At 35.2% G+C, this 22,644-nt stretch overlaps 1 protein-coding gene and 1 long non-coding RNA gene across 2 annotated transcripts; one reads left to right on the top strand and one right to left on the bottom strand.

The window, feature by feature from the left end:
* Positions 1 to 4,178: 4,178 nt before the first annotated feature.
* On the bottom strand, positions 4,179 to 22,305 carry LOC112017757 (DNA-directed RNA polymerase 3, chloroplastic). The gene is given in 18 exon segments (XM_065759763.1): positions 4,179 to 4,944; positions 5,988 to 6,116; positions 10,418 to 10,531; positions 10,740 to 10,814; positions 12,635 to 12,787; positions 12,919 to 13,003; positions 13,184 to 13,254; positions 14,183 to 14,233; positions 15,460 to 15,734; positions 16,498 to 16,527; positions 16,765 to 16,888; positions 17,473 to 17,590; positions 17,880 to 17,938; positions 18,564 to 18,633; positions 18,900 to 19,033; positions 19,149 to 19,352; positions 21,364 to 21,605; positions 21,608 to 22,305. Coding segments are annotated over 18 exon segments (2,598 nt in total). The 5' UTR covers positions 22,161 to 22,305; the 3' UTR covers positions 4,179 to 4,833.
* Positions 8,955 to 10,224, top strand: LOC136061673 (uncharacterized). Its single transcript, XR_010623515.1, has 3 exons — positions 8,955 to 8,980; positions 9,482 to 9,556; positions 9,765 to 10,224. It is a non-coding gene; the product is annotated as an uncharacterized LOC136061673 (long non-coding RNA).
* Positions 22,306 to 22,644: the final 339 nt, after the last annotated feature.

Raw genomic sequence — 22,644 nt, 5'->3', positions numbered from 1 at the left:
AGACTCCCAAACACTAATCTTTTTTATTTTATTTTTGGTTATGGTATAGTGAAATTGTTAGTTTGTAACTAAAATGTGTTTTTATAGTTGTAGTTCCTGTCAATACAATTAAACAATACTAAATTCAGGAGAATGAGGACCTAACTTCCACAATTAAGTGGGGAATTTTTTTTCTTTATTTTTTAAACCAATTTAATTAGAAAAATGCTATATTTACAACATTTTTATAAGATTTTCACAAAAAATCATACGTGGTAAGTTGTTATTAGTAAGCAAAAAAAGTAATTTTAATGATAGGTTTAATTTAGAACCAATAATAGCCTATAATTTGTTGTGAAAATATTGTAAACATAGCACTTCTCATTTAATTAATCACATTTTTTATATATAAAAATAAATAAAGAGAAATAAGTTAGAAAATAACAATAATTGTATTGTATCATTTTTATAATGTATCCAATTAGTTCATATATACTATGTAATTGGGACATAAGAGTAACTTCATGCAAACTACCTTTTCTATCCTCACATTTTGCTCTTCAAACAAACTAATAAGTTTTTTACCCCTCCACTTTTTCATTCCTCAACCAAATCCCTTCTATCCCCTCATTTCTTCATCCTCTCTCCATTTTTTAGTCACCCACTTTTTCATCCTCCAACCACATAGACCATAAGTGACAGTGCTGGCTCTATGCAGTCGCTTAAGTCTCCAAGTAAAAAAAATGCCCCCAAAAATTTAACCAATAGGATTTTTTTTTTCTATTGTAACAGTATTAATTAAACCCAAATATTAGCCAATAAATAAAACAATATTTTTTTATCAAATGAAAAAAAAAAAAAGAAAAAAAAAAAGAAAAGAGAATTGCTACATTTTACAATATTTTTCACAACAAATCCTAAGTAGTAAGTTGTTACAGGCATGGTTTTAAAAACCGGATTGGACCAGCCGGTTCAATCGGGAACCGTACCTTAATCCAGTCCAGTTATTAGTTAAAACCGAAAATGAAAGAAAAACCAGACAAACAATACAAACTGCCAATTCTACCAGCATAACCGAAAACATGTGCAGTTAAACCGGACAAACAGTACACATATTTCTTTGTAATTTTTCACTCACCTGAGATAATTTCTCAACAAATTTCATGATCTGATGCATCTCTCTTGTATCTTTTCTGCTAAGCTTTTTATTTTTCTTCGTGGTCTCTGCAATGTTTGTGTTCCTCTAATCTTCTTCTTCTTCTTCGCTTTTTTATGTCTTTACTGTTTCTCAAAGAGTCTTGCTTTGGGTGCTCACGTGATGACTGACCAAAGGGAAGGAGATAAGACTAGTTTTTGAAATTTGAAATGAGATAAGACTCGGTGGAGGTAAAAATATGGAGGAGATAAAATCAAGATAAAAATAAAGAAAGATAAATTGTAAAAGTAAATGAGAATGAGTGGAGGTGAAAAAAAAGTGAGTTATTAAAAACTATTTGTTGGCAGAGGGTGGTTGAAAATTGAGATACAAGTACCAAAAAAAAAAAAATATTCACAATATTTTTACAACACTTTCACAATAAGTTTTAAGTTTTAGGATGTTATGAGTTTTTATTGGAGAGACAAAAAAGTTATTTTAGTGGTAGGTTCAAATTAGAATCAATAAAAAATAGCCATATGTGATTTGTTGTAAAAGTGTTGAGAAAATATTGTGGTAGTTGGGATATTAATGTGTAGAATGTGTGGATGGAAAAAATATCAAGTGCGTAATGATATTGTTACCCATTGGTGCACTTAGTAGAATGTTTTGAGGGAAAAAAAGGATCAAGTGGGCAATAATATTGCTACCCATTGGTGCACTTACTTTTTGTTATTAGAAATGTTAAAAAATAATTAAAATATTTTTATAGTGGGCTTGTGAGTTATTATTTAATTTTTTAGTTAAAATGACTAGTTATAAAATTATTTATCTATTTATTTTTATAATTATTAATTAAATTATTTATGATGTCACCGGTTCAACCAATGGTTGGACCCCAATCTAACCAAGAAACTGATAACCAGTCCTTTTTCTAGTTCTTTCACCGTATCGGTTTTTAAAACCATGGTTACAAGCTGTTATTGTTAGCAAAAAATAATTTTAGTGGTAGGTTTAAATTAAAACCAGTAATAATTTAACACCTAAGATTTGTTATGAAAAATATTGTAAATATAGCACTTCTTAAATAAAAAAATAATAAATAAATAAATAAGGCAATACACAAAAAAATTCACAACATTTTTCACAATAGTTGATATGGGGTCATAGAGCCCAGTGATTTACATCCACCTTTTGTATTGAGCTTGAGACCCATAATTGCATGTGAGGAAGACAGTTGTGATCATGGCAACCCAGGAAACTGTGTCGAGGACAACTCTGTCTTCGGCTAGCTAAAGCTGAGGTAGAAGAAAAGTGATTTACCGGCAAAGACAATCTTCCAAAGCCTTCTAAGGAAAAAGATAAGTGACAGCAAGTAAGCACACTGGAGCATGGCGGTAGAGTAATCCAGGAAAAGCTGCTATCTCCACATTAAATGCTCCACAATTAATACTCTGGCTGCATTAATGTAGAAATGATACCTGAGCAGTAGCTTTTCAGACTCACAGCTACTACCTAAGAGCTTTGGGAGGAGGTTGATGTGACAAAGACCAACAACAGCAGATATGACCTGCACGTGTATGGTGGAGATGAAGGAGGAAAGTAGTATATAAGGAAGAAAGAGCTCTAAGAAAAAGGATCGGAGATTTTACCAGAGAAAACACTGTAGCAATCTGAACTAACTTTGTAACCGTTGTCACTGTCACTCAAGAAATAATAAGTTGAAGCTCCTCGGACTGGTGCCAAGGATTGAATTGCTTGCCCAAGTTCATATTTTTTTTACTTATTCATTCTTTAAATCATCTTCAATTGTTGTTACACTTATCAAAGCCCAATTCTTCTACCTATTCTCTATAAATTTATTGTATTGGGCTTGTTGGGCTTGAATTCACTTATCTCTTAGGAATAGTGCTCAAACCTAATCCCTACAATTGAGTTAGCAAATTTTTACTAGTTGTCATCTAAATTCACCATTAACATCACTCTTTTACTTACCACCTGTTAATCTGCTACATCAATAGGTGTAAAACATTTTTTCAAATTTTTTGTCTATACACTTTTTTTTTTTAAATCTGCATGGCTTATGTTAATTAGTAATAATTTTGCCTTTAAAACAAAATAATTAATTTTCACTTTAGGCCCCAAATACTTCAAGCCACCCCAATGCAAGAACGTCAGTTTCAATTTAGGGGTAGTAGGCTTATTTGGTTGATGCCCAAGAACACCCTCTGGGCTGGCATCTGCTTACCCTAGTTAAGTCATATTTGTTTAATTGGAACTATCAGTCCAATCGTGATACATTTCTACAATACGAATTATATAAAGGTTAGGCTTCTCAAATATGATCAAAATCCCCCGGGGAAAGAGTTGGAGGGATTGAGCTTGGGTTGAAATCAGGGTGTTGAGTGTGTAGTCACAACAAAGATCCAAGCTTTAATCAACATAGGCACACAGTGGGTTGGAGGATGTTGCTCCAAACTAATTGGGAGCTAAAATTAAAATATTTTGATTCAATCCTATTCATCCAAGTGTTATAACTGATAACCATGAAAATTGCAAACATGATTTAATTAAAGTCGAGAAAAATATTTATTTGGAAAGTATTTGAAACAAATGAGAACAAAAGAATTGTAGTCCATTAGAGAGAAATTTTAGGTACTAAGGAGTCGAGCTGTTTTTGTGTCATAAGCAAACATAAAAATGATGAAACTAAATCAGAGAAGCCTTGGGACTGTCGAGTATCTATGATTGTAATTATCATTTATATGTTCTACTCTAAAGTCTCAACAGTTCATTTCACAAGAACTTTTGGTCTCTAGAAATCAACCAGTCAAAAGCTGCATACAAGGCTGAAACATGTACTAAACATCCATAATTTTTCTTTTGCTATTTCAATATTCAGTATGAAAAAGGATTTCACAAAAAAGGGAGGAAAATCCTTTCAAGTTTATTATCTAGCCCAGAGATGCACTTGAGTTTGCCTTTTTAACATATGAATATTACAGTAAATCCCTTCCTTTGTACTAAACATCCATAATTTTTCTTTTGCTATTTCAATATTCAGTATGAAAAAGGATTTCACAAAAAAGGGAGGAAAATCCTTTCAAGTTTATTATCTAGCCCAGAGATGCACTTGAGTTTGCCTTTTTAACATATGAATATTACAGTAAATCCCTTCCTGTCTATTTGATACAACATGTGTACAACAAATTACATGGGAACAATTGTTCCCCCCCTTCTTCCCCCCACAAAAAATAAAAAAGCTACAAAGAAAACTCTTGATTTTGCATCCCTAAGATGACCTCTCAAAATTAGCTCCTATTGCAAAGAAACATTTGCGGCAAATATTTCATCTGCGTCTATCTTCCCCTCAAAAAATCAACCAATGTAGTAGTATAAATTTTCATTATGGAGAATTTCAGCAAACAGCCTCCTGATCAAGCTGCCTTCCATAGCCTTCAATCCAAAACCAGCCTGTTCTGCTATGATTTTAATCACTATATCAGGACAATAGTCCCAGCAGTACTTGCAGGAAATAGCATGGATCAAATTTGTCCACTTCTCAGCCTCTACAGAGGCAACCCCGTGCTGCTCTTTCCCACTCCAATTTCAAGTCCACTTTGGTGGATGAATTTCCTCAGAAAACTCGATGACACTTTTTGCATCAGATGTAATAATGCTTCTACATAAGGATATGATTGTTGCTCTTGTATGAAGGATCAGTTGAAAAAGTATGGAGATTCAAGAACCTTTCGCAAGTCAAAGTCACCTCTCTCTGGGAGGGGAGGAAACATCAGTTCTGGATATGATGTCTGGAAGCTCTCAAGCAACTGGAGACAAGAAGAATTAAAAGCTATAATAATGTCAAATGAGAAAGATGGGATATTCATTCTTTTTTCCCTTTTCTCCAAGAAAAAGAAAAAAAAAAATAGTCTGATAAATTTAATTACAATCAATGATCCTGATGAATAAATCAAAACTGGAGATTGGAAGCAATATATGAGGATGTGGTGTCTCTCCGGTGTATTATGTATGTGCATGTGTATATATCAATTTATGCATCTCTACACTTTGATGCAGCCAACTGGCCAAGCAAATATTTGCCATCAAGCCTCATTATAAACGAAAATTCCACTACTTCTTTTCCAAAAAGGAGAATGTTCAATGCCTTTAGCATCAAAGACCTTGCCGCCAGCATCACACCGGTGTCCTTACAGTTACCTTTTTGTAGGTGTCCATTGTCCACATCGGCCATACAATCAACTTATTCATCACATAGGGAAGTGCCACAGCTTTTAGATTCATTTCCTGTTTTCCCTTTGCAAGAGACAATTAATTTATTTCTTTATTATTATTGGTATTTTTAAGAAGATGATTATTATGTTGATGTCTCAGGAAATCATTCATTTGGGAATATCTATTCATTCTTCCCTAGGTAAAGTTAACATAGACTCATGTCAGTTCTCGATTTAGGCCTCTTGTTAATGAAGAGAAACAGGGTCATGGTGCTTACATTTCAAGTATTGGCACGCTATAAATGTCAGTGTGTGTGTGTGTCATTTGTAAAATGGGTTTCTGCATATTACCTGATTCAAGGCATTGTTTGAAGTGCCATTTTATATTAAAAAGCCTTCTAATAAAGTCACAGAAGAAAGGGCTGCAAGTTTTCTCCCAACATTGGAATGCGTCATAATACACAAAGCATTCTAGTTAAGTTGCTGAAAAAGTGACACTTTTAAATCCACTTATTTTCCCTAGCAAAGGACTTTTTTTGGGAGGGGAGCAGAGAGACCCTGAAATTGTTTCGTAGCAAATACAAGCCCACGATAGCTTTCAATTAAAAATTTCGCTAGTTAATTTAGGTCATACTTACATTTTCAAGTATTGGCCTGCTATAAAGCTCCACAAACTTTTCTCGAAGTATCTGATTCATTTTGTCCACATCACTCGCATGTGTCCAGAAGGAGTCGTGCACCCCTGTAAACAAATTTATTTGACAGGATCATGAGAATTGATGTAGAAAGTAAAACGGCTTTTTAACACAGTTTCTCTCTCAGATCTTCACAAGTAGCACATATAGCAGGATTGAAGTTTCACATATATAGACAAGTCAGAATTTTTTTTTTTTTTTTTTTTTTACATTCAACAAAAGCCAAATATATTAGATTTTTTTAATGATAAACAGTGCTTCTTATACTTGAGTAGTCACAATTCAACTTTAATTTTTCACTTTTAGCATGATATTCATATTTTCATACCATGTGTCATGATATTAATGTATCAAAGCCTTGAAGCACATCTAAGTGCAAGTCAAATTTGAAGCGAGATTATGAAATTTTGGAAAGTTGTGGTAACATAGAGAAACAATTACACATCATACTGACAAATTTGATATTAATATATCAAAGCCTTACACATCTAAGTGCAAGTCAAATTTGAAGCAAGATTATGAAATTCAGTGTGTTGAGACAAAAAATCGGATAAATTCAGTAAATTGTAGCTTTTTTTATTTGTTTATTGGTAACAAAAAAATGGAACTTCTGTTTCCTTCGAAAGTTCAAGCATTTCTCTCCCTCCAAATACCCCACATCAAACAATGGGGAACCATGTCCAACTTCCAAATCACCCCATTTCTATGCTTCCTAAACTTGCCTGGCCTAAATCCACTACATCCTCGGGCAAAACACAAAAAACCCCCAAAAAGTGTAGACACCATACTCCACAACTGACTAGCTATCGGCCAATGCAAGAAAAGATGGTTAGAAGACTTCCCTGCCCTCTTACACAAACAACACCAATCCACAACAAGCTGATGCTTCCTCAAATTATCATTAGTCAAAATTCTACCCAACACCATTGTCCATACAAAGAAATTAATCCTTGAAGGCACTTTGGAGCTCCACGCAGTCTTCCACGGAAAAGGAATATGAGAAGGGGATTTGTAAAGCTTTATAGAAGGATCTAACATCTAAAGTTCCCCAAGCAGACGGTTTCCACCATATCTTATCCACCCCTTCCCCTTTCCACACTCCAAAATATAGCAACTCTATGAGGAGGCCACAGACTCTAACTCCCAATCTTGGACCGATCAAATGAAAATTAATATTCCAGTGGTAGCTGTCCCCTAAGAGAGAGATTAGCTCTGCTACTGATGCATCTCTGTGACGAGAAATGCCATACAGTTCAGGGAAATCTCTTTTAAAGGAGGTCCTCCACACCAAGGATCATGCCAAATATAATAGAAGAACTGTCCCCTACCTTAAAACTAACACAACTACAGAGCTTCTCACACCCTTTTCTTATGCTCTTCCAAACAAAGATAAACCCCATAAGGCCCTTCAATTTGGAATCCAATCTTGGAAAAAATTGAGTGGAAATTAGCTGGGTGGAAGAAGTTGTACTTGTCTAAAGGGGGTCGTTTGATGTTATACAAGAGTACGCTATCTAGTCTTCCGACTTACTTTCTTTCATTATTCACAACTCCTACTCATGTGGCTAATAAAATTGAAAAGTTGCAAAGGGATTTTTTGTGGGGTGATAGCAAGATTTATTTGGTAGGATGGGATAAAGTTTGTGCACCTATAGCCAATGGTGGCTTGGGGATAAGGAAACTTACTATTTTTAATAAGGCCTTACTGGGAAAATGGTTGTGGCGGTTTGGGAAGGAAGAGGATCGGTTATGGAGGAGGGTGGTAGCTTCAAAATATGGGAAAGATTCAGGGGAATGGACCTCAAAGCTGGGGAGGGGAGTTAATGGGTGTGGTTTGTGGAGAGGTATTCGCATGGGATGGGAGGATTTCAGCAAAAATTGTCAGTTTGTTGATGGGTTGGGGAATAGAGTGAAGTTTTGGCAAGATGGGTGGTATGGGGATTAACCCTTTCAATTGGCTTTTCCAAGGCTGTATGGTATTGCCATTGATGTGGAGGTTCTTGTTGAAGCTTTTTTGCTAAGGCAAGGGGCGGAGGAGAGAAGAATTTGGGATGTTCATTTTCTTAGAGATTTTAATAATTGGGAGATGGATGAAGGGCTGCATTTTCTTCATATATTGGGAGCCAATACTTCTCCTATGGATGTTGGAGACTGAATGAGATGGAAATTAAAGCCTAATGGGGTTTTTGACATCCAGTCGTTTTATAACAAATTAAGGGATTCTCCCTCAACGGTCTTTCCTTGGAAAGCTATTTGAAGAGTAAAGGCCTCTAGGCGAGTTTCTTTTTTTGTTTGATGTGTAGCTTGGAATAAGATCCTTATGGGAGATAACTTGAGATTAAGGAGATTGGTCTTTGTAGATTGGTGCATTATGTGTTGTCATTGTGGAGAGACGGTTGACCGCTTACTTCTTCATTGTAAGATGGCTTATCGGTTATGGAGCTTTGTCTTTACAACTTTTGGCTTGTCTTGGGTTATACCTAGTTCGATTCCAGACTTGCCATTTGGCTGGTGGAATTGGCTGGGGAAGCATTCGTCTCAGATTTGGAACTTAGTCCCGTTGTGCATCCTATGGTGTATTTGGAAGGAATGAAATCGGAGGACTTTTGAAGATTTGGATAGCTTCAGTGATCAGATGCTTGCTTCTTTTAGTGGAACTCTTTTTGATTGGTCTCGGGCATAGGGACTCACGTCTAGTGATTTCCTCCCTTCTTTTCTTTGCTCCTTTCTCTTTTGTAATTTTTCTATTATTTAGTTTTCTTTTATGTTTTTCTCTGTTTTCCTATTCTTGTATTTCCTAGGTTTGCTCTTTGTTCTTCATGCATAGAGTAGCCTTTCGTATATATATCATTCTTACTTATCAAAAAAAATAAAATAAACACTGTTGGAACACCAACCCCCCCCCCCCCNTTACTGCAGCTTGCTATGGTGCTAAAGTAAGCAACCAGGCTCTTAAACAGTTGGGATTTGGTTCTAGCTATTAGAGACCATATTTGCCTCGAAATGCATATTCTACTAAAATGTTAGGGGGTCTGGGGTTACATGCGTTTCTTGGATTTATTTATGAAGAAAATTCTCCAGGAAGTTGAAGATAGATTGCAAAGTCAGCCAGTTTGGTGTTATATTTCAAGTATCAGGTTTTAGACCTAGATGATGGTCTTGCATAACAGCATAATTATAAGTTATTATATAATGGTTTTTGGGTTATGCTATTTCTGAACCCATTTTAGATTGTTCCACACCATCATGTGAGTGATGGTGGGACCCACTGTGGAACCCATCTCCACATGATGATTGATGCAGAGTAATACCAGACCTGTGTGGAAATATAATTTCCCGTAGTTCTTTGAATCTTATATTTACATGCTTTTGTGATTCTAAACACTAGCATTTTACATCTGAATTTTCCTGTCGACAATTTATTCTCTTTTTTATAGGTAACATTGGCTGCCCTTGGAGAGATTTTTGAAGCTGCACGTGGCATTATGGGTTGGCTTGGTGATTGTGCCAAGGTATATGCGTTCTTGTCAATATCTGGATATTAAATTTCACTGACAGCCCTATGGTGGATATAGAACATTTTGTTGTAGTTTTTTAATTGTTGGATTGACAGTGAACTCTAGCTCAAATGGAATTTCCTGTTCCCACATGAATGGGTGGAGTGTGTGTAATTACAAATAAATAAATAAATCTGAACTGTTGGATTATGAACTTCTGTAGGTAATTGCTTCAGAAAATCAGCCTGTGCGTTGGACCACTCCTCTTGGTCTCCCAGTTGTACAACCCTACTGCAGAAGTGAAAGGCATCTTGTGAGTGTGACATCTGACTATTACTGATCCAAATAGAGGTCATGTACATTTTGTAATATCCTTAATGGCTGGCACAAGGAAATGGAAATGGTTTATGAGTAAATTATTAGGGATAGGGCTGTTTGGTAAGAGATCATCAATAGACAATCAGTGAGTATCTCATCAGCTGCACTGGGGGAAAAATTGTGTTAAAACCCAAAAAAAAAAAAAAAATGGTTATCTTGTTGCTTAAAACATGTTGTGTGGATAGATGATTCAATAGTCACTGACTCACTGGCATATGGAATAATGGTGTGACCTCGACTTTCTGGTGATGTGAAATGACTTGAGTGGCAACAAAACTTGAGGCTGCAGATTTGGTGAATACCGTACCATTTTTTTTTTTTTTTTGGGTTTTAACACAATTTTTCCCCCAGTGCAGCTGATGAGATACTCACTGATTGTCTATTGATGATCTCTTACCAAACAGCCCTATCCCTAATAATTTACTCATAAACCATTTCCATTTCCTTGTGCCAGCCATTAAGGATATTACAAAATGTACATGACCTCTATTTGGATCAGTAATAGTCAGATGTCACACTCACAAGATGCCTTTCACTTCTGCAGTAGGGTTGTACAACTGGGAGACCAAGAGGAGTGGTCCAACGCACAGGCTGATTTTCTGAAGCAATTACCTACAGAAGTTCATAATCCAACAGTTCAGATTTATTTATTTATTTGTAATTACACACACTCCACCCATTCATGTGGGAACAGGAAATTCCATTTGAGCTAGAGTTCACTGTCAATCCAACAATTAAAAAACTACAACAAAATGTTCTATATCCACCATAGGGCTGTCAGTGAAATTTAATATCCAGATATTGACAAGAACGCATATACCTTGGCACAATCACCAAGCCAACCCATAATGCCACGTGCAGCTTCAAAAATCTCTCCAAGGGCAGCCAATGTTACCTATAAAAAAGAGAATAAATTGTCGACAGGAAAATTCAGATGTAAAATGCTAGTGTTTAGAATCACAAAAGCATGTAAATATAAGATTCAAAGAACTATGGGAAATTATATTTCCACACAGGTCTGGTATTACTCTGCATCAATCATCATGTGGAGATGGGTTCCACAGTGGGTCCCACCATCACTCACATGATGGTGTGGAACAATCTAAAATGGGTTCAGAAATAGCATAACCCAAAAACCATTATATAATAACTTATAATTATGCTGTTATGCAAGACCATCATCTAGGTCTAAAACCTGATACTTGAAATATAACACCAAACTGGCTGACTTTGCAATCTATCTTCAACTTCCTGGAGAATTTTCTTCATAAATAAATCCAAGAAACGCATGTAACCCCAGACCCCCTAACATTTTAGTAGAATATGCATTTCGAGGCAAATATGGTCTCTAATAGCTAGAACCAAATCCCAACTGTTTAAGAGCCTGGTTGCTTACTTTAGCACCATAGCAAGCTGCAGTAAACAGTAGTCTGTCATCAGTAATGAGACCTTTCTCCTCTAGTCTTCTTTTTATCTGCTCCCGTGCCCCAACATAAGTAACCCCATATACTGAAGTCATCACTGTTTGTTTCACCAATTTCCGATCAACCTGAAAGCTTCAACAACCTAAAACTGTCAGTTGAAAAGGGCAAAAAGTATTTTAAAAATTAGAAATTTTGACATGTAAATAATTTCTTTTGTAGTACAATGCAAAACTCAGAAGAAATGAGGAAGACCAACCTGATCAATTAAGACCTTCGCTAATAAAGCATGTGGATTTGTAGCTGGGTCCTTGTTGCTGTCCCTTTTCATAATGTCATGCACCCTGCCCACATTAACATTTAGAAGATAAGGCAATGGAAGTATTACACAGAAGTGTTGACCGTTGAGCTTTCACTAAACGGAACATAAACTGTTTCATTTTGCTAACAGTCAATTTGGTCCTTGTTATTTTCAACTTGTAGTCAACTCGCAATCAATTTCTATTAGTGAGTTGACGGAAATGACCAAATTGACTACAAAATTCAAGCCAGGACACCACAAAGCAATTGATTGAGTGATCTTTAGTCAATAGCATTTCTTATGGGTTGTCTCAACGTGTCAGGGGAATAATATAATTATCTAATATCATGGATCTATTAGCAAAAAAAAAAAATATCATTTTGGTCCCTACATTTTGGGGTCACTATCAATTTGGTCCCACATTTTAGTAACAGTCAATTTGGTCTCTATTATTTTCAACTTGTAGTCAACTCGCAATCAATTTCCATTAGTGAGTTGACAAAAAGGACCAAATTGACTACAAGTTAAAAATAACAATGACCAAATTGACTAAATACCAAAAATATAATGACCAAATTGATAGTGACCCCAATCTAGGAACTAAAATGGCATTTTCACCAAAAATTAATATCATGGATCATTCAACCAAGTCAATTTTGGTGTTAAAGAGAATATTGGCAAAATGGAAGCCATCACTTGGTGGGTGCTGGCATCCTGCATCTGCCAAAACCATAATAATATTGTTGCAAGTACCGCATCCTCACAAGCATATACTAAAACAGCAAAAAGGCAAAGGTGTGATGTCTCAACCCTGAGGTGAGGCAAGGGCCTTGAAAAGATTGATGTAATTGACAATTTATTTAAAAAAAAAAAAAAATCTCATTTTAATTATTCAATCATAGATGAAAATTTTCAAAAAATGAAGTTNCAAGGCAAATATGGTCTCTAATAGCTAGAACCAAATCCCAACTGTTTAAGCGGCTGGTTGCTTACTTTAGCACCATAGCAAGCTGCAGTAAACAGTAGTCTGTCATCAGTAATGAGACCTTTCTCCTCTAGTCTTCTTTTTATCTGCTCCCGTGCCCCAACATAAGTAACCCCATATACCGAAGTCATCACTGTTTGTTTCACCAATTTCCGATCAACCTGAAAGCTTCAACAACCTAAAACTGTCAGTTGAAAAGGGCAAAAAGTATTTTAAAAATTAGAAATTTTGACATGTAAATAATTTCTTTTGTAGTACAATGCAAAACTCAGAAGAAATGAGGAAGACCAACCTGATCAATTAAGACCTTCGCTAATAAAGCATGTGGATTTGTAGCTGGGTCCTTGTTGCTGTCCCTTTTCATAATGTCATGCACCCTGCCCACATTAACATTTAGAAGATAAGGCAATGGAAGTATTACACAGAAGTGTTGACCGTTGAGCTTTCACTAAACGGAACATAAACTGTTAAGTGTGTGTTCAGAAGACATCAAATGTGTCTCTGAGACCTATGGGAGGAATGATAAGTTAATATGCTAAAACTAAATCTTAAAACACCTCACAGCAATTTCAGAGTAAACATCAGCAGGTTTGTCACCAGCAGTTAAGTTGACTGCAGCTGCTTCCATCTGAGAACATGAATTTACCACAGGAGACAAGTTAGGACACAATTGCATTTCAAATCAATCAGCAAAACAAAGATCTTATACCTACGTACTCAATGATCAGATTGTATAATGTAAGGAATCAGATAAAATGTTCTGATCAAAGAAAGAGACAAATAGAATTTCAGGCACAGCTTTTACAACATTTTACACTTGGCAAGCACTAAGCAAGGATTTCAAAATCAATTTTGCAGTAGTAAATGATTGCATAAAGCTACAGAAGTAGAGTTTAAACCAGATTTCAAATCAAGTAGTAGAATGATTTTCATATCAATGCTCTTCATATTTAGCAACTCAGAACACCAACCGTGATTAAAGCATGCCTCCTAGGTTGCTAAAAGAGATGATTTCCAGCAAAATGGCTAGAACATCAGGGCTGGGAATAAGTCAATCATTAAGGACCTTCTAGATTTTTACAAACAACAATGAAAATTTTAAAAGAAAAATAAGTCTGATAATAGAAAAGGGTGCTCATCATTGACATTATATGTTCATGAAGCTATATTACAGAACAAGTTGAATAACATGAAAGGATGATGCTGGTAAAGGCATCTCAAAATAATTGCAAAGTGAAATAAGGAAAAGGAAACAATTTCTAAAATTTCCAGCACAAAATTGCATTCAAAAAAGAAGATAAAAAAAAATATTGTGACCAAAAATGAAAACAAATGGAATTTAAGTTGATCTACCAAATTAACTTAGTCCAAGTACCCACCAGAGCCATAAATGAATATTAAATTATATTGTATCATCAGCCTTATGAGTTCTGGAACCATTTATTTCCAGGAAACACAAAAATCTAATAAGGCAACACATCTGGAGTGTGACGAGCAAAGAATAAATCATCTAGTGCAGATAACAAAAAGTGTACATGTGGACAAAGCAAACTTACACTATCTCTTCCCAGTGCTGCATAGTGCTGTAAACCATTGCATGAACCATCCTAAAAATATTGAGCTCTGCATTAATAATATACTCCCAAAAAAAACACTGAATAAAGAAACATTAATATAAGAAAGGTAAAGAAACGATGAAAAGGTATATAATAAAGAATTATGCAAGAAAATTATCAAGAACGCCCAAGGAAAGGGATAAAAAAATCAACATGAGATAATAGATATCTTTTAGTTCTAGAAAAAAAAATGGAAATGGCATCGATACAAATACAAGCAAGAAAAATATCAACAAAATTTAGTGAAAAAGGCATGAGGTAATAGGTCACTCTCACACGTTTCTTTAAAGTGGCAAAACTCAACACAGATTGCAGCACAGAAAGAAGATGGCATACAAATCACAAATCGATAGTTAGTGACCTCCGTATATGACTTACATGAAAATATCTGATGACTTCTTTAAGAATATTTTAAACATCAAAAGTTGATCCAAAATCCGAAATGATAGCCTAGTATATGCTACTTTATAAACCCATGCACATAGAAATCACTGTTGTGACTTTAACAGAATTGTCTCTTATCAAAGACATGCTGTCACGAGTGTGTTAACTTTATTCCAATAACATCTGGCTATAATGGAATTTAAAAGTATTAACTTGATTACTTCTACACAATTATGTGAATTATCAGACTTAAAAAAGTTAACATTATGATAGTAAGATGACATTCTCCAGAGGTCCAGCCTATGACAATAATAGCATATTTGATGAGAAACGAAGAAAATTCATCAAGTTCATTCTGAGTCTAGCAGAAAGAGTAACTAAAATAGTTTAAGGACTTTGCTCCACATCAGGTCCTTACAAATCCAAGAACACCTCAATTAGATATTTGGTGGGAAAATTGACAAAATTAACAGTGCCTGTTAGTCACAAGGAAAATAGAAAAAGAACTTTGATATTGCTCCATGCTGCAAAAGAAACAAAAGTTTCCCTTTGAACTAACAACTTCTCAGTGTGCCAGATATTCATACAAATATAGAGGATATCTACAATAAGGACGAGCCTAAAGATATTTTCATGTCCTGGCAATTTAGAGATGCAGCAGAGGAAAAGTACATTTTCATTTTTCTTTGAATTTATATAAAATAATAAGGGATGATTTAATCAGAAATCAAGTTAATAATTATTAAAAAAATTAACAATATATTTCATTTTGGAGAATTGGCATGAGCTAGATTTTTATTTTCACTACTTTAAGCTTCAGATGAATCGCTAACCTGATGAATCGGCAGGTGGGAGAACGGTTGTGGTGATGAGCTTCTCAAGGCTTCTGAAAGATTAATACAAGCAGCTAAGAATTGAAAAGGATCTTCAGCTGTTAACCACCACTGGTTTCCATTAACAGGGTTGTCTGCTGAATCAAATATATCATCGAGATGATTATCAACAAAGGCTAGACGTCCATCGTGTGAAAGCTTCTCAACACCACCTGAATACAGGTTCGCTAAATGTATCTTCAGCCAGTGTAAGCCAGACTTCCCTAGCGGTCGTCCTCATTGATGTAATTGACAATTTATTTAAAAAAAAAAAAAAATCTCATTTTAATTATTCAATCATAGATGAAAATTTTCAAAAAATGAAGTTGTCATCCCAAATTAAATAGTAAACATTTAACACAACAGAGTACATTTGCACATATTGTTAAGAATATGCAGCTGAAAACTGCAATAATAGGACTAATTATATACTAAAAGTTGAAAAATAAAGAAATGCAGAACTAACAATCAGCTACACATGCCTATCGCAACTGAGCAAACTGAAAAGCAGGAACGCTTAAGTCCTCAAATATTGCCCAACCAACATCCAGCAAACTGAAAACTGGAAGAAAAAACTTTGATTGAACCAGTTTTGTGAGGAAAATTTGCACCAAAGATAAAGGAAACTAAAATCAATGAATACGTGCAGAATAAAGGCAAGGATTTCTTTTAGGAGGACAAAACAGAAACACTAGCTGAGATCGATTTCTAGAGAGAAACTCACAGCAAGTAGGAATTTGTTGCCAACACTGCTGTACTCTGTTTTCCCTCAACTCAATTTAAGAAAGCTTTGTTTGGCCTCACCAGTTGTGAAAGGTAGAAGAATATTGATAGTTTGGTTTAATAATGATTGGCTCTAAAGGTGACCGTGGCTTACTTCAAACCACAAAATCTATAATAGAGGAGCAGTCAACAAAAGGTTTGCCTGGTATGGCTACATGGGGAAAACAAATCCCACCATGTGATGTACATGCTTATGCCAACAGATGCAAAGAATACCTTTCAGGTGTCCACAGGGAATATCTATGCCTAGAGGCAATCAATCTATGTCTCAGTGCAAATTTGTTGCCCCTACCTTTATGGCATCCCTTGAAAACACTAATTTCAATAATGCTCACAAGACAGTAATGCAAAAGTAGGATACAACCTTTTTTTTGTAATAATTTAAGAAATGTAGAATACAAAATATATGTTTCAAAAAAGAAAAAAGAAAGGAAAAGAAAAAAAAAGAGAGACATTGTTGTTTCTCAGATGTTAAACTTCATTAGGTACTCACATCTTCACAATCAACCAAGCCAGCAATATTGCCTCCTCTAGCCCAAATGCTCTCCACTACACTAAATACTCTTCTATTTACTCTCCATTTGGTGTTACCAAGCATATCCAGAGCCTGTGCATTCAGAACAGAAATAGGTCAACAACTTCATGATGAAGAAAAAGTTAAAACCAAGCCCTAGGTTAAAGAAGCATTATCAATCAGATCCAAACTGTGATCATGCATGATGCATCTAGAAAGAGTGTTCTGCATTTAGAAACTAACACAACGTGTTGAAACAACATCCAGAAAGCCACAAATCAGAATACATTTAAATTATGAGTCAGTCTAGAATTTTATATGTCCTTATACATGATTACTGGTAGAGAAACTGTTGAAAGTAAAACAAAGACAAAACTAGTTATTAAAATGTTTTTTTTTTAAACACAAAAAGGGAAAACTGATAATTAAATGCAATTCCAAAAGTAAATGTGCCACTCTCCTTTGATGCTCACATCAACAAAAAACAAGCTTTGCATCTTCAAGGCTAAGTTTAACGTGAAGTTACAACAATCAAAGGAAGGGAAAAAACAAAATGGAATAAAAAAATGGAACAGGGAAATAACCAACAAAGATGGCCACCATCTATGGCCTCGGCCTACTACCACTAGAAAAGAGATGAATTAAGCAAATAAGAGAACTTTAATTATTTCTCTTACCTCAAAAACCTTTTGCATCTGCTTAACAGGAACATTCTTTACTGCATCCTGTTGCTTCCTAGATCCGTGAGTACGCATGACATAAGAAGGTAGGAATAAATGCCCACCCTTGTCATACCTGGTGGGAGTTTCAAAAGATTTTTAAAATAAGAATTGCAAAATATTAACAATATTCAGGCGGCAGAGTGCCGACTGCCAATTATTCTCTTCTATTTCAAGTCAATTATTAAGTTCCAATAATTACAATTTTTAATTTTCCACTCATAGATCAATTATTGTTTCATTTTTGGAAGGGATGGAGAACTTAACCAAGCATGTTAGCTTTACAGCCACATAAGCATACCCAATAACAAGTCTTCCTAAGAGAAACTTCAACATTAAGATCACTGATTCTATCTATATCATACCCTTTCCATTTTTTGGGAGGTACCAACATGGGCACATAAGGAATCAACGCATGCTTAGCCTGCACAGAAACAAAGACATACAATAGTAATTAAGTAGCAGAAGTTAAAAGCAAATGCATGTCCACAATACCTGCACCGTGCTCAGAATCTCTACATGAAATTACAAATGGTTTGACAATATTATCATGACTAATATGCACTTGAGTGAAAGATGAATAATCCCACTTAGAAACTTCATGTCATCTTTTGCTAGAACCACCCCAAAGAAAAGAATTGAAAAATTATGAAGTCCGTTCAAATGCAATATCTTGGACAACATGTTAGCTAATATGTAGAAAAAGAAAGAAATATTTTTTTTGATAGATAATAAGAGTTTTATTGATGAAAAAGGACAATGTGTTTACGAGTGTAAACACACTGCCCTTGAAACAGATACAATCAAATCATAGGGAGAAAAAGAAAGAAATATTAAGCCAATGCATTTACATATACTAGATTCTGATAATTTGATTGTCTTAAGTGGATCAAATGGGTAAATCACAGATCAAAGTGGTATGTTTTTTTTTTCTATTTCAAGTCAGAGAATTGCACCAAATGACAATGCATAATTGAGTTCATAATCCCAACTAATTTCTAATGCACGAAACAGGTAACATCAAAGCAAAAAGAGATGACTTAACTTACAGTTTTATCAAGCCCCATAAGGATTAGAGGGTCACATTCTATAATTCCATAATTCTTCACAATTTTCCGTCTACAAGGAGCAAGAATGATTCAGAATGACAATATTGACACGAGTGAATAAAAGTTCACCACTGGTCAGGTTCATAGTATAAATATATATATATATATATATATATGAAGAACTTAAGCATCAAATACTAACAAAGATTAATCAAATTCCGATCTTGAGAAAAGGCCAAATGATTGACCGTGTGAAGGTGATCATAATTTAGAAGCATTGGGTCCAGTCCTAAAAGATAATTTGCTGGTGGAAAAGAAAAAAGATTAACTTCTCACCCTGAATTCTTTGTTACAGGTTTAAATTTATGCCTGAATGCAGGTCGAATGTCAGGTGGACCATCCGCTGACTGGTTAAGTGGAGGTTGTACATAAGCTGTTTCAGTTAATAATTCTATCAAACGACTTCCCAGCTGCAAAATTGCATTTAGCGACAATTAATTTCCAAATTTAGAAAATAATAAAATATAAATAGGAAATTTTGACATATTAGCCCAGTGAGGAAGAAAATTCAAAATAGCCACAAACCTTAGCCTGGGTATCTCGACCCCAAGGCTTAAATTCTTCTTTCTTCAATAGCTTCTGTGCCTCCTTTAGTTTTCTCTTTCTAATTAAACTATTTACTCGTTTTCTGAGTATCTGCTTCTCCTTGTGCAGACCATCTTCAATATCAGCTACAATCACCTTGCTCTGGGAATGTTTAGTTTTCTCCAAGAAACTATGAATTCTAACCTGAGAAAATAATAATAATAATAAGATCAAGCAACTACACCACATATTTACGGGTTTTTTTTTTTTTTTATACAAGTAAAGCATTATATTAAAGTACAAGAAAGATGCAAACCCCAGAACATGGGTGCTAAATAAGAGAAGCCGACTGAACAAGTTTTTTTTTTTTAATAAGTGCCTGAACAAGTAAAATAGAACAAAGAAGAAACAAAATTTAGGAGGTCCAAGAAATCATGTGAAGTGGAGAAGGTCGTGCAATTATTTGCAGCTATCCAATCAAAAGGCGATCTCAAAATTGCCATTCAGAACCTTCAAATGACCTAGTGCTCCTCTGTCCCCAATTGCACCACATGACACGAGGGGATGGCTCACCAAATCTCATTATTTTTTGCCTGCCAAAGCACCCATTTCATCCTACAAACACCAACACCTCCACCGCTGTTCTAGGCATAGCCATTAACAAAGAGAATACAAAGCAACCATGGTTCTCTATTGTCTGAAATTCATACACTTATTAACCAAGACCATAAGATTTTGTATGTGAGTGTCAAATCCGCCCACCCCAAACTATTGAATTATTAAAAATAAATATATTTCTTAACTATTTTTACTTATCAAAAGAGATTCTGTATGGGAGTGTTTGATTTTCTTTCGGAATGAACCCTTTAACATCCTGGCAGCTTCAGCGAGCTATTTGGAACCATGGCAATAGCCCATTCAAACTCTAGGAATGGGAATCTGACACAAGCAATAATTACAAAAGATTTAGACAATGCTAAAGATTTACACCACATATTTACAAGGTTTTTTTTTTTTTTTTTTTTTTTTTTTTTCAAGTAAAGCATTATATAAAAGTACAAGAAAGATGCAAACCCCAGACATGGGTGCTAAATAAGAGAAGCTGCCTGAACAAGTTTTTTTTTTTTAATAAGTGCCTGAACAAGTAAAATAGAACAAAGAAGAAACAGAATTTAGGAGGTCCAGGAAATCATGTGAAGTGGAGAAGGTCATGCAATTATTTGCAGCTATCCAATCATAAGGCGATCTCAAAATTGCCACTGACTTCTCAGAACCTTCAAATAGCCTAGTGCTCCTCTGTCCCAGTTGCACCACATGACACGAGGGATGGCTCACCAAATCTCCCTATTTTTTCCTGCCAAAGCACCCATTTCATCCTACAAACACCAACACCTCCACCGCTGTTCTAGGCATAGCCATAAACAAAGAGAATACAAAGCAACCATGGTTCTCTATTGTCTGAAATTGATACACATATTAACCAAGACCATAAGATTGTTGTGAGAGTCAAATCCCCCCACCCCCAGCTATTGAATTATTAAAAATAAATATATTTCTTAACTATTTTTACTTATCAAAAGAGATTGTTGTATGTGAGCATTTGATTTTCTTTCGGAATGACCCCTTTAACATCCTGGCAGCTTCAGGAGCTATTTGGAACCATGGCAATAGCCCATTCAAACTCTAGGAATGGGAATCTGACACAAGCAACAATTACATGAGATTTAGACAATGCCATCAAGCATACAGCTCACTAGCTCTTGGTCCAAGCCATATTCAGTTTCTACTTCTTAACTTCACAGACAGACATCTGATTTGTTGATATTTTTCTAGTAAATCCATTTAGCACCCGATAGGAAATTGAAGAAAAGCTACCAACATTATGAAAATAGATTGTAATCACAACCTATATGTTTTACAAGTTTTCTTAAGATTGACTTAATTATACTTCAAAACAATGAGAAATTCTGGCAATAGTTCCTCCACCATGAACACCAAACCCCATAGTTCAAAACATTGCAGACTTAACATATTTTCAATCATAGCTAGATGTCAGCATACTTAATGAAATTAATTAAAAACTATGCAAATCACCAATAAGCTTACTTTTTATATATATAATATATAAGTAACAACCAATAACATACTATTTACCTAATTTTAATTGAAAAACCAAAAGCAACAGGAAAAAAAAAATCAGAACTTTATCTCTCACCTCCTGCTCTATAGCCACACCAACTTGAATTGCAGCCTGAACAACCTGAACATACCCCTCCTGATTTCCCATCATAAACAACCCCATCATCTTATGCATAACAATAACCGCCATCTTATCTGCGGGCAACAAATCAATGTGAGGTGCAAACGCCGCCTTATGCTTCTTCGTCCGCTGCGTCTTCTGTTCCTTCTCTATTGCATCCCTCAAAGGCTCAAACCATCCCAAAAACAAGCCTTTACATATGGCAAAGTTGGAGCCAACTTCTTCTCACACATTTCTCTTTCTAGCTCCCTATACTCCTCCACCATTCTCTCCCACGCCTCCGTCTCCGCCTTAATCTGCCTCCTCCTCAACAAGTTATACTTCGTCTTCTCCATTTCTTTGTACTCCAATTTCACTTCTTGGTTGGCCCTTTTGTACAGACCCTTCAAGAATATTGAGGCAATCCAAGGTGGGTCTTGGATGAAGATTCTCGGGCTCGATTCTAGCGGCGTAATTTGGCAAATTTCGTTAATGGGTATGTGAGAATTCACAGAATTCTCAAGGTCTTCGACTAGATTGTCATGGATTGAATCTGATAAAGGGTGGAACTGAATTGGGTTTGAAGGGGTTTTGAGGTTGAGTGGGAAAGTAGTGGTGGAAGGGAGTGAAGGCTTGAAGAAGGCACTGGAGCTTGAGCTGAAGATGAAGAAGAGGTTTTTGTGGGACTTTGGGTTGAGTTTTAGGGGTCTTTTCAAAGTGTTGGTGTATATTTGAGGTTGTGGACTTGGAGAGAATGAGGCTGCGAATGTCATTGTGGTGATGATAATAATAAATAGTTCATAGAGGATTTGAATGAAGAGTGGGAAGAGAAACTCTCAGTGTGTGTGAATCTCACTATGTGTGAAGAAGAAGAGGATGACAGTGAAACCTCCCTAAAACCTTGGCCATTTTGAAGATATTTCTTATAATAAATAAATGTTGATAATCCAAAAAAAAAAAAACTCTCTTTTTTGTTTTGACCCTTTATTTGTGAGATGTTTTCATTTTTTTGTCTTTGTATGGTTTTATTTATGTTTCATTTAGTCCCTGATATTTTTTAGTCTATTTCAATTTCGTCTTTATTGTCATTTCACATTGGGGGATTAGATGAATTGTGTCCATTTGAATATTCTGTAGTTTTTCGTAATTTACTTGTTAATATTTTTTTTAGAATAATTCATTTATTAAATATGAGACCATGAATATAATTTTTTATCATTTTTAATAAATGTTATATGTGTGATAAAAATTTAAAGA

This window comes from Quercus suber, unplaced genomic scaffold (assembly GCF_002906115.3).
Source record: "Quercus suber isolate HL8 unplaced genomic scaffold, Cork oak 2.0 scaffold_340, whole genome shotgun sequence".
Classification (NCBI taxonomy): domain Eukaryota; kingdom Viridiplantae; phylum Streptophyta; class Magnoliopsida; order Fagales; family Fagaceae; genus Quercus; species Quercus suber.
The sequence above is the reverse complement of the archived record's forward strand: the minus strand, read 5'-3'. Positions and strand labels throughout refer to the sequence as shown.